Raw genomic sequence first — 13,439 nt, forward strand, 5'->3', positions numbered from 1 at the left:
TACTCAAGTTGCCCGCACTGAAAAAGAAAACGCTCAGAAACACCGAAAATGTGTTTAAACACCATGCTCTCAATTCACGTTAAAAAGCACATTGAAATTCACATCTACAGTGTGACTTCTCATTGAAAAGAGAAGGTCAAAAAAGTGAAAACAGAGTAAAAGAAAATAATTGGAAGTCTCCGGAATCAACTGGAAATGAAATTTGACATAAACCCTACTCAATCACTAACTGATAAAAAAGACTAGTTTCATTATAAGACTCAATTTGAAGCGAAAGACTGAGTAAACAAATTATCAACATAATTTACAATAGTTAACTGTAACATAATCAGCAATATGTCTCAGAAAATGAGGAAAAGTGAGAAAACAGGAAGGAGTTAAAGCATGAAATCTAAAAAAAACTGTTAAAACTTTAATAGTGTTCATTGAAAATATAAAAAGTCTCAAAAACGGTTCTCAACACATTTTGAAAAACAACTCTTCCTAATTCAGTTAGCACCCAAACGACACCCAAATGCTCTGAAGAACACTTAATATGAGCAGGAAGTAAAATCAACAAAAAAATGCGGATTTGAATAATCATTTGATTAATTATTTCACTTTGTAAAAAAAACCGACAGATTGCCGGAAAATAGCCACGTTGATTCCCATTACAAAAGTTGGGGTTGAAAGAATAGAATAAAATAATTTTTGTACAAAAAAATGAAAATGTGAACTATTTTGATGTCATTTTGGAGCTAAACATACTCCCGCTTCGTAGAGAGAGAAGCTACATGGGCTATTATCAATACCAATAAGCATCTGAGATAATACCTACGAACAAAATGCGCAATTAAAACTGAGCGCAATTAAAACTGAGCTTTATGGGTTTCTCCCTCTTCTACTTCAGATTTAATTCTATGCATTTTTGATTGTTTTGATGAGTAATGCTGTCTAAAAACACTTTTAGCAGAATCACAAAGGAGTGAAACTAGCCCAGAGATGTCAAAAAGAGTTCACTCGAAATGTTGAACAAGCTGCGAACTAAGGCAAAGCAAAAATATTTTTCACGGCAAAAAAAATAGGAGCGGTATGAAAGTCGGCCGAGCAATTGAAAGCGGCTATCGAAAATGATCATACCATTAACCCTATATAACTAGTTGAACACATCAAAAAGTTCTGAAAGGCTGTAAAAAAAATTAAATAAAAACTTCAAAAACTAAAATTTAAGCAAACAAGTTGTTCAAATTTAGCGTATTTCATTTTATTAAAACCAACTTTAATTGATACTAAATAACAAAACAGGACAGAAATAAAACTCGGCACCAACATAAATTTCATTGACAATAAAAAAAAGAACATTAAAAAACATTTTCTGACATTGAAAACATAAACATAAACGACTAACGTTGGGTAAATTGCTCTCAAATGACCGGCGAGTGGTTGACTTTGTTTTAGATTTAGCTTGATTGAAGGGGCGTGAGGTTAGGGTAATAGACGGTGATACCACGCCACATAACAGCCGCTGAAGTGCGGCATCAACAAGAGTTAGAGAGGCTAGCTTTAGTTTAATTGAATAGGCACGAGGAGACGGCAGCGGGTGGGAGGGGTGATGGGGGGGGGGGGGGGTGGTGTGGGGTGGGGGTCAACTTCTAAGAACCGCTCTTCACACCAAAAGAATAAGTCTCAAAAACAGTTTTTGTGAATTTAATGGAGACTAGTGAGCAGAAAAGCTCTAAGAGCACTTAATGCCCGCTGGAGACCACCTGTTTATCCCGATTTTGAGGACGAAAAATCAAATGGGTCAGATAAAAAATCGGAGAAAAACAAATCGACAGCTCTAGCATAATTGCCACAAACTTCGTTTGAGAGCAATTAAAGAGAAGCACAAAATCCGTTAAAAAAGCGAAATCACAAAAAAAGATCAGGCTTCCATATAAAATTTTAATATATGGTTGAGATGGTCAAAAAATACAGTTACTTGTTATTATGGTTCAGAAGAACCTCTTCACAATAAAAAGTTAAGTAAAAATTTAAAAACCGCTTCGAAAATGCCTCACGTGATCACAATAATTAGCTCCCTCAGCGAAAAACTTTTGACACATTTTTTTCTAGCTCTCTTTCGAAAGCTGGTATGAACAAAAACACTCTACGCTCTCCATTTTTGTTCAAAAACAAACAAAAAATCATCATTTTTGAACGTCAAGCCTTGACTTTTACATCCTGTTTCAAAATAACTGGTCCGATTAATAAAAGATCGCCATAACTCTTTGAATTGTAAAACATAGCCGGCAGATTGCCGGAATAGCTGCGAAAGAATAGACCTGCGTGCCATATAATAGAGATAGAAACAGATACAGATCTAAATTGAAAAATAAATCGACGCCGCTCAAAAAACTAGGCTAAAAAACATTCAGCGATAAATCAATAACGGTTGTTAAAATTCATTCCACAGAAGCCTCTTATTGGGGACCTTTACAGCACATATGAGTTCCTTTGACCTTAAACAAATTCAAATTAAACTTAAGTTTTAAAGTGCAAAAGTCATTTTATTGAGTGAGGCAAGTCACGTATGATCAAAATCTAATCACGCAAATAACCTAAAAAATTATCGCTAAAGCGAGTGAGAAATGACGTCACGCGCGCAAATGCCGTTAGTGAGAGGAAGAAGTCATTCAGAAAATTTGACTTTTTCAGCTTTGCTGTGTGAACAAATGTAAAACGAAAAAAGAGCGTCAGACGACGAAACAAAAAAAAACCAAGAGCACCGCAATATAGCTACGCTCAGCTTACAGCTTCGCAGCTATAAAAAAATAGAGAGCTTCGACATAATATAATTCATGGATTGTCAAAAACCTAAACAGAAGGCCAGAAATAGCCCCACTATAGCTGTGCGGCTATTAATAAGAACCAGGTCGATGATTTACGTGGTCCGTGGTAAATTTGTTGCGCGGACAATTAAACAAAAATGATAATTTTAAAATTTTCACAGAAAAGAAAGTGTCCATGCACAATTTGTTCTGAGCTGCATGAAACTGCTAATTAATTTTTCGCTAACCTGTGCAGACGGTCACTGATTTGTACAAACTGTCAGCTTCCGTTATTCCACAGACACCGAAAGGTTTTTCAATTCTCACTGTCAGACTGTATTCGGTTGCTCCATCCAAATTAGTCAGTTCCCAATCAGTTGAGTTGAATGCTTCATTGGTAATATTCAAATACGAAGTGTTTGTGGGTGCTGGGCTCAGATATGCTGAGAATGTAGCAAACGATCCCGGGGTTAAAGAGACAGACTCAATCACAACTTTGTTTTCGTAATAGCCGTGGTAGGAGTGCACCCTTACATAGGGCTCCGGTGGCGCTGAAACAAGTTGTCCACAGTTAGACAGTTCTATCTTGAGTTCCAAAAAGAGTTAATTTTATTGACTTTCTCTTTTGTTTTAACAATTGCCTCGGGTTTCTCGCCCTCACACCTCGTTTTATAGCAACTTTGGTTCTGCACAGTCCCAGCCGAACAGAATTATTATTTTGGTCTGCAGTATATTAAAAGTGGCCTGTTCATAGCTGTGCTTTTTTTATTATTCGCGAATTGTCAAATTACTAATTTTGTTAGCATGATTGTCTTTGTTCAGTGACTATAGCCACTTCTTTTGCGTCTGAAACTTTGAAATGGTACAATTATTGCTGCCAAGAATGTTGAGACTTTGATCAAACTGAAAGCATGGCTGAGTCAGAGCTCATCCTCTCACAGACAACTTCACGGAGACAGGGGCTCAAACTATCGCTCACTTCCATATGATTAACACAGATTATATATAGGCTATCACGTACGATCTATTCCTCAAGTGAACAAATTGCGGGAGATCATAAATATTTTCAGAGGCAAAACAGTAAAGAACTAACCCTATAAATTATTAGGTTTTTTACTGAACAATCGCGGCTTTAAAAAGTACAAAAACATTGAATTGACGTCATAATCGGAAGCGTTATTGACCCAAATAAAAGGTTTGAAACCGCGGAAAACATACCCGGCAGATTGCCGGAAACAAGCCGCCGTTGATTCCAATAAGCATCATTGGGATTGAAAGAACAGAAGATATTGAAAAAAAAAGATTTTTGTACAAAAACATTTTTTAAGTCCGATTTATTTTGATGACGTTTCATAGTTGAACATAACGTACTTCTGTTTCTTAGAGAGAGGCTACAGGGGCTACTATCGATACCATTAAGCATTCGAGATGGTAACTAAGACTTATAGGAACGACGTTCAAATAGCGGGCATCTAAAATTGGGCTTTATGGGTTTATCCCGTTTCTACTTCTGACTTCAGTTTTTTATACTGACTCAGTTCATTTTGAATTGCTTTGCTGAGCAACTGATGTTCCAATTCACTTTTAGCAGAGTGAGAGAAGAGAGAAACTAGCCTAGAGAAGTCAAAAAGATATCACGCAAGATGTTGAAAAAGCGGCAAAATGTGGTAAAGAGAAACATTTTTTTATTCGACGAAGTAAAAAAACATAGCAGGACAAGTCCTGACGTACAATTCAAAGAACTTTCATTGACTGAACAAAAAATAGACCTGGAATGAACTATGAATGGATTGGGGAAACCATTTAGAAAAAAATCCGATCCAAAAAATCGAAAAAAAATAGTAAAAACCACAGTGAAATTGCCACATGTTAACAAAAAACCACTAGCGAGAGAGCGAATTTTTGTTCAAACACCGTTTTCTCACTCTACTTTAAAATTAGAGCGAAAAAAATTCACACCGCAAAACCACTCGCTTTTTCGATCCACTTCCTGTTTCGGCGTGACCAAAATCACCACTCCAATTTGACTTCAAAAATCATGAAAATGTGTGAACAGATCTTAAAAAAAAGACAGCGCCCCAATACAATTCAAATTCTTTGAATTGTAAAAAAAAACAGGAGCGCTATAATAGCCGGCTGAGAAGATGAGGGCGGCTATTAATAAGAAAATCGATGCTGTATAGATTCCTTTCTGGCTGAAATTAGACTTGAGTAATGATAAGTCATGAATGCTGACATCAACTATTTGCATTGTTCTAGTTTCGTTTTGAACCTTCTTCGTGTTTGATGGTACTACTTTACACAATTCTTGTTTTGTATACCAGGGAAGCCGCAACAATATCTGACAGCTGCAGTGGCCATAAAACAAATCAAAATTAAGCACACATTTTTAAGCCATCAGTTGTTCTCATATAAAAGTAAGAACTGTAAGAAGCCTGCACAAACCTAAAAAATGTCGACTTCTACATTTGTTAAAGCATTTAAAGTTCTCCGTAAAATTCTTGAGACTTGTTCTTGTACACGTAACATGATGTTCAGTAACACGACAAATTAGTGCTTTTGAGAGTCCAAAATATTTCACGTAGTTTTAAAGGCCTGTTTTTCTTGACTATTGGGAAGAGGGCATAGCCAGAAAGCGGCCCATTTCAAGTACACCGATAAGGAGACAATGCCTTAAGGTGGTAAAGTGGTCGAAACAGAAACCTAGATTCATATTTTTTGATAAATCAAGTGTGCTTGACACCGATCATTTTTGCTTGCAACGTTTGTTAGCACCAAAAAATACTCATGTAGAGTAGAAAAAAATTGCTTACCATCACTTTTATTCAACATTCAAACTTTTGCTTTAAATAACAAAAGCAAAAGAAATTAAAATTAAAATTTTATCGAACAGGAAATTTATCGGTTTTCAGGTGTATAGAGCGTGAAGCACTGGCAATTGTCTTTTCACCAATTCACCAAAATGAAGCCACTTCCTCTTGCAAGACGATTTACCTTACCCACAGACCAAAAACCACCCAAACATCCCTTTATTTGCACGAAACGAGGAGATCCCAAAGACAGTATCAGCTAGAATAACAAGATAGGGAATAGCTCTAATAAGTTTAGACTTTAAGTTAAAGTACACACCGGGATAGTGGATACCCAACGCAGATGCTTTGAGCAGAATGAATTTTGATGATGACCAATCCGACAACAATTGAGTGTAATTCGCAATCAACCTACTCTGCTCATTGATTTGATGAATAAAGCAGAAATCAAAACTTAACTTACAACAAACAGACTTTTCCAGGAAATAAAGAAACGAATCAAAAGGACAATTGGAAACCATGTTTAGAACCAGAAAAACGATTTGAAGATACACTGACCATCCACAATGGAATCATCTAAAGAGGTGTTTTTCCTTTAGTTCCATTTTCATTCTGCGAAGAAAGCAACTGAAGCATCAGTCAGAAAGATAGCAACGTGGCAGGGCATTACCAAGACACTCAACATTTTGTTAGAAAAGTTAAAAATTCTCAAATGAACAAGCCTAGCCTGGGACAAACAGTCTCAATAAGGCCAAAAACCCGGATTTGGGAACGCCTTCACATAGATTGGGGTATTGGTAAGGACCAAGGCAATATCTCACTAAATGTTAACCCGAGTGGCTGGATAGTTTTTTGGAAATAAAAAATCAGAAACAATTAAACTGTATCTTGATAATAAATAAAACGACGAAGAAACTCAAAAATTGGCAAAAACTCCCAAATATGGCCCTCTTAGCCTTGAATTACATCCTTACACTCTTAATAGCTTACCACTATAAGCACCCGAAGCAATACTAAAGGCGGCTAAGGCACCTAATGAAAATTGATGCCTGCGGAGTTTTACCTCTCTATCCCGTATTGAAAGCTCAAAATCATTAAAAAAGGTGTGAAATTACCTTACAAAAAATAGAGCATCAATACAATCCATTCCTTGGATTGTAAAAATAGGAGTGCTATAATAGCCAGCAGAAAAGCTGAGGCGCATATTAAAAAAACTCTGGTTTGTTTCGGTTTATCTCTAGCTTTAGGTAAAGAATAAGTACTAATTGAGATTTACCCACAAAATTAGAATCGAGAAACAGAAAATTGGAAAAACAGGCAAAAACTGCATAAAACAGGCAAAAAGTCAAAAGTTCGTTCGATTTTATTCATTTTACCCATTTTTTCCTTGCAACAAATAGACTCTTAAAGAATATAATGTAATGAATCAAAATTGGCAATTGCCAAAAAAAGTGAAAATCGGAAAAGGATTCAAACAACTGGAGGATACACTGACCAACCAAAATGAAATTATCTTCATAGGTGTTGTTCTTTTCATTCCACACTTATTGTTGGAAGAATACAACTCAGGCATCTGTTAGAATGATAGCCTCTGGCACAACATTACCCAAGACACTCAACTTTTTATTAGAAAATTTAATAGTTCTCAATTGAACAGGCCTAGACTGGGAAAAACAGTCTCATCATGGTCAGAAACCGAAAGGAATGATTCTACATGGGCTGGGATTATGTTGAGGACTACGGCAGCACCACTGTAATTAATGACTCGGGTGACTGAATAGTTTTCAGGAAATAAAGCATCAGAAACAGTTAAATAACATCTTAGTAATACGCTTACAAAATGGCAAAGAAACTCAAAACATTACAACTTTTGGGCTCAAAAACTCCTAAAAATGGCCCTTTGAACATCAAATATCAGCCTTCCCAATAGCCTACCGCTATAAGCTGCTAAAGGAATACTAATGAAATTTGAGGACCGCTGTGTTTTACCCGTTTATCCTGTTTTGAAAGCTCAAATTGATTAAAAAGGTGAATATTTTTTTAGAAAATACAGAGCACCAAAACAATTCATATTTGTATTGTAACAACAGAACCGCTATAATAGCCAACAGAAAAGCTGACGCTAATATTAATGAATATTCTAGTTTATTTCACAAAAAGACTATCTCTAGCTTTAGGTAAAGATAGACTAATAATTCAAAAGTCACCAAAAAATTAGGATCGAGAAGAAAAAACAGAAAAACACGCAATAACTGCGAAAAGCAGAGAAATAGGCTAAAAATTGCTTGGTTTTACACAATTTGTTTAATTTGGGAAAATCAAAGCAAAACGAATTCTAGTTAAAGTCTTCTAAGACTTCTAAAATAAACATTCTCAACAACACAATTACCCCCAAAAGCTAAAACTGAACAAACATAAGAAATTATTAAAAATTGAAACCAAAGTTGTAGTAATGAAGCCACCAAGTTCTACCTGTTTGTCCCGTCTTAAAAACTCAAAGTTGTAAAAAATTGTTTATGTTTACTTTACAAAAAACAGAGCATCAATACAATCCATTCCAAGGATTGCAAAAATAGGAGTGCTACAAGAGCCAGGAGAAAAGCTGAGGCGGAAATTAATAAAAATTCTGGGTTTTTTTGGAGAGAAAGACACCGCTAGATTTAAGAATAGAATTAAGATTTACTAACTACAACTTTACTACAAATTTAAGGTCAAGAAGCAAAAAGTTGGAAAAACAAACAAAAACTGCTAAAAGCAAACAAAGAGTCAAAAGTTTGCTCAATTTGATTCAATTTACTCCTTTTTTTCAATTAAATTTGTTGAAAACAAAACGAATCACATGCAAAGTCTGCTAAAAGGTCTAAAATAAACCTTCTCAACCACACAACAACCTAAAAGCTAAAAGATGAACGAAAAACAGAAACTAATGAAAAGCTAAAAAGAAAACATAATAGTAAAAATAGCTGTAAATTGAAACCAAAGTTGTAATACTTGCTTCAGACGGCCGAAATGCACCGAAGTACACTACTGACACCTCTGAAAAAACAGTTTTTGGGTTTTTGTAGGAGGGATTTCCAGTATTTAATGTCTCGAGGAAATTGACCCCAGCAGATCAAATCTACTCAAGCATAGAAAGTGAAGCACTGTTAATTGACTTTGCAGTGACCAGACTGAAGCAATTTTTCCTTGGAAGACAATTTAGCCTACAGATGGACTTCAAATCACTCAAACATCCCTTTGCAGCAGACGAGGAGATCCCAAAGACAGCATCAATTAAAATCCAAGATTGGCAATAGCGTTAATAGGTCTAGACTTTGATTTAAAATACACACCAGGAGAGCGGATACCCCACGCAGATGCCTTGAGCGAAATGGATTTTGATGATGACGAATACGACAACGATTGAGTGTGCTTCGCAATCAAAAAATTTGACCCTGCCCCGTGTTTGTGACTAAGCAGAAACCAGAAAGTGAGCTTGCAACAAGCAGATTCTTAACGGACATAAGGAAACGAATCAAAAGCGGCAACTGGAAACAATGTTTAAAAGCGGAGAAAGGATTTGAACAACTGAAAGATACAAAGACTATCCCAAATGGAATCATCTTAAGAGGTGTTGTTCTTTTCATTCCACGTTCATCCTGGGAAGGATGCAGACGAAGCATCAGTTAGAAAGGTAGCATTGTGACATGGCATCACCCAATACACTCAAGAATTTAAAAGTTTCTCAATTGAACAAGCCAACCTTGCCAAAAACAGTCTGAATTCTGCCATATAACAATGTCTGAAAACGGCTCCACGTGGACTGGGGTTATGTTAAAGAGGAAGGAAAAATCATAGTAATTATTGACGCGGGTGGCTGGATAATTTTCAGTATATAGAACATCAGAAACAGTCAGCATATATCTTAGTACTATATAAAATGAAAAAAAACTCAAAACGTTTGTACTTTTGGCCTCAAAAACTCTTAAAGGTCTTCTTTTTAACTTTGAATAACGGCCTTCCAATAGTTTATTACCTTAAGCACCTTAAAGCCTCTAATAAAAGTTTATGCCTGCTGAGCTTTACATGTTTATCCAGTTTTGAAACCTTAAAGTCATGAAAAAGATGTGAAAACAATTTACGAAAAACAACAGAGCCGCAATACAAACAATTTTCTCGATTATAAAAATAGGAGCTCTGTAATATCCACCAGAGAAGCTGAGGCAGATAATAGTAAAAATTCTAACGTATTTAAGAGAAAAGGCCATCTCTAGCTGTAAGTTGAAAATAGCTCCTAATCAACATTTCACATCAAAAGTAGAGTCGAGAAGCAAAAAATAAGAAAAACAGTCAAAAACTGCAAAAAAAAAACAAAAAATCAAAAATTGTTCATTTTTAAACAATTTTTTTTTGAACTAGAAGTTCAAACCAAACAAAATTTTATTTAAAGTATGTCAACACTGCTAAAATAACCATTCCCAACCACACAATTCCGCAATGGCTGAAAAATGAACTGAAACTGAAAATGCCAAAAACCCTAAAACAAACCTGAATATTAAAAATGTATGTAAACTGAAGCCAAGTTTGTAATAATTGCTTAAGATGGCCAAAAATGGCCCTAGCACCTTAAAGCCTCTAATAAAAAATTATGCCCGCTGAGCATAACATTTTAATCCAGTTTTGAAACCTTAAAGTCATGAAAAAGATGTGAAAACAATTTACGAAAAACGACAGAGCCCCAATACAAACAATTTTCTTGATTTTAAAAATAGGAGCGCTGTAATATCCAGCAGAGAAACTGAGGCAGATAATAATAAAAATTCTAATGTATTTCAGAGAAAAAGCCATCTCTAGCTTTAAGTTGAAAATAGCTCCTAATCAACATTTCACAGCAAAAGTAGAATCGAGAAGCAAAAAAAAAAATAGAAAAACAACCAAAAACTGCCAAAAAAGAAAAAGTCAAAAATTGTTCAATTTTAAACATTTTTTTTTCGATTTAAAAAGTTCAAAGCAAACGAATTTTTTCCAGACTCTGTCAAGACTGCTAAAAAAATCATTCTCAAACACACATTTCCCCAATGGCTGAAAAATGAACTGAACTGAAACTGCTAAAAAAGCTTAAAACAAACCTGAATAGTTAAAATAGATGTAAACTGAAGCCAAGTTTGTTATACTTGCTTCAGATGGCCAAAAAAGCTTGCAAATGCTCTACTTCTAATTAAATAATTGAGAAAAGCACAACTGGCTGAAAAAATTGGAGTTAAAAGAAAAAACTGCTGGGATAAAACCGCAATTGATCAAAAATTTTTGCTCGCTTAGCGATAATATTTCTACACCTACGTTTCTCGCTCCTCTCAGGAAGACGAGAGGACGAAAAGAAGAGAAAAACGACATGAAGAGAAAACCACTCTCTTCTCTCTCCCTTCAATTTGTTCAGTGGTTTGGTCTAAGCACTTAGCTTTGACGACGGCATTGATTCTAACATCCTGATTTAAATATACTCCAAAAAAATTATCGATGAAAAGATCTTCCTCTTGGATTCGTAAAATTCAGCGCCAAATACATTTCAAGTTTGTTGAATTGTAAGAAGGAGAGCATCACACAATAGATGTTGAGAGGTTGACACTGGCTATTGATTAGGCAAGGGGTTCATTTTTTCAAAATTAGGTCAAAGTTGAGTTCTGCACATTTTTATAACCAAGATATTCAGATGAGAAGGTTTTTTTTTATCTTTTTAAAGTTTCAAAGTTTAAGATTTGGAGATATAAGAAAGATTAACTGTACAAAAGCAGGAGACAAACAAGATATGAATTGCATAGTCACGGGTAAAAATATTGGCTAATTATTCTCATTCTACGTCGTTTTGATCGAACCGTATGTTGCGCAAAATCTGTCCAAATCTTATAGTGGCAGAACCTTAAATTTTGATTCAATTACCTGTGCATATTGTTAAGTTTGTCACTTCACCATCTATGCTGTTGCCTCCACAGTCAGTGCTTGTTCCAATTACAGACACCAACTCAACAGTGTAACTGGTTCCTGGTGACAAGTTATCCAATGTCAAGTTGTCTTCAGATGATGTTGATTGTAATCGAGTGAATCCAGATACTCTCACTCCGTCTTTGAACAGTCCAGTCACAGCGTACGTGTCGGAAGAGTCAATTTTGCTCCCAATCAGACTAATTGATGTTGAATTAACAATGGCGACTGTGAGCTCATCTTGTGGTTTGATGTATGGCGCTTCAGGTGCTGGAAACGTTAACGCGAATAGTTAAATTTGTTGTGATAAACGACAGGAGGCTACATGCAATCTTAAAGACACTAATTGTCATTAACAGTCATCGCAGACGAACATTTGAAGACTAACATAGAGTAGGAAATTGATGCTAAAAACAGCTATCACGCTTTTAATGGAACTTTTGAGATCATAGACATGAAAAGGACAATTGTTAGATAATGAGGCTCTACTTCTCACCTGTGCATGCAATTATTTCATCTGAAGATGGGTGATTTGTTCCATATTCACAGTAGACACTGATCGTTACAGTTACATTAAATGTGTATTGAGTTCCGGGAATTAAACCAGTGATAACTAAAGGCAATAGTGAACTTGTTTCATTGGCGATTATTTGTGGAAGGTGAGGTGTGGCTTCAACGGTGAAAAGGTCCCATCCTGAATTTGGTACTATTGAGTTTAACTCCAAAGATGTAGCATTTCTTTTGATGAACGTGGCTTCAATATCAGGTGGATCTGAAATGAAATAGACGTTAAAACGATTGCAGGGCTAAAGCTGAGAATTACCTTAAAAACAATTGTAATTTTGTTTGTTGAAAAACTGCACGAGGGCTTAAGGCTGTGAGTAATCTAGGAAATTGCGAGAGGGGTTAAGGGTGTACGTCTGGTGAGTGGTCTATCTAATGAAACCACATTTAAGTATACAAAGGTCAGATTAAGTTTCAACAACAAATAAGAAAGAAGGAACAGTTATAGCAAGAACTAATTCAACACTTTAATTCAGCACTTGACACTACTACTTAAAATGTTATTGTCAAGGTATTGAAGTCTGCTCATTAGTTTTCAGACTTTTGACATTGGGAATTAAGTGAAGTTAATCAAAAATCAATCCAGCTTGAAAAACTTAAAAAACGTCCGAACAAAATTGGACAATTGTCTTTTTATTCATTAAAAAAAACATTTTCAAAAAACAATAATCGTTCGCCTCCTGATCTTTTGCTACTTTATTTAAGTCAGGTTACAGGCAAGCTGCGCAAGAAAACATTTGTTCCATGTTTCGATTCATTTCATTGGAAAAATGTTTTTAAGGGACAGCATGGGGAAGTCTTTTCAAGTAAATCCATCTTCTGGGAATCCAATTCGAATTTTGCAGTTTTATTGGTGAGTTGACAGAATATCAATTTGTATATGAGTGTTTCTTAACAAATATCAGAGAGTGTTTTATGTCTCAAATGATTCACATAATATCTGACGCAGATGATTACTATTTTGTTATAATGTTCTGTTTAACTTATTTACTTCTTTCTCAAATTTATTTTTAAAAAAGAGATAATGTTATCCGCAATTTTTGAAACAATATTATTATCTTCAATTTAAAATATCTGAAATATAAAACTGATTAATTGCATCCGCCATTCATATGACCTACGACGTTATATTTAACCGTAGATTTTGAAATCATGATTCTTGGTTAAGCGCTATCTCATCTTCTGAAGGTAATCTTAATGGAACAAATCAAGTGGAAAACTCAAGTAAGTTTTGCTCTCAGTAAAACTATTTTTTTGCCTAAAAGGGGAAAAAGAAGCCGAAACATTTTATCTAAGTATTTCAATGTTCAGTTTCAGG

General features: G+C 35.2%; 1 protein-coding gene across 1 annotated transcript in view; it reads right to left on the reverse strand.

Moving 5' to 3' along the window:
• Nucleotides 1-2,986: 2,986 nt before the first annotated feature.
• LOC142349676 (receptor-type tyrosine-protein phosphatase eta-like) overlaps nt 2,987-13,439 on the reverse strand; it is a 55,494-nt gene continuing 45,041 nt past the window's right edge. The window contains exons 7-9 of the mRNA XM_075401400.1: nt 12,054-12,329; nt 11,516-11,827; nt 2,987-3,340 (exon numbers count right to left, since the gene is read on the reverse strand). Coding sequence (XP_075257515.1) covers nt 3,033-3,340; nt 11,516-11,827; nt 12,054-12,329 — 896 coding nt within the window. The 3' untranslated portion in view covers nt 2,987-3,032. The remainder of the gene's footprint in view (nt 3,341-11,515; nt 11,828-12,053; nt 12,330-13,439) is intronic.

This window comes from Convolutriloba macropyga, chromosome 11 (genome assembly GCF_964194025.1).
Source record: "Convolutriloba macropyga chromosome 11, txConMacr16.3, whole genome shotgun sequence".
Taxonomy (NCBI): Eukaryota; Metazoa; Xenacoelomorpha; order Acoela; family Convolutidae; genus Convolutriloba; species Convolutriloba macropyga.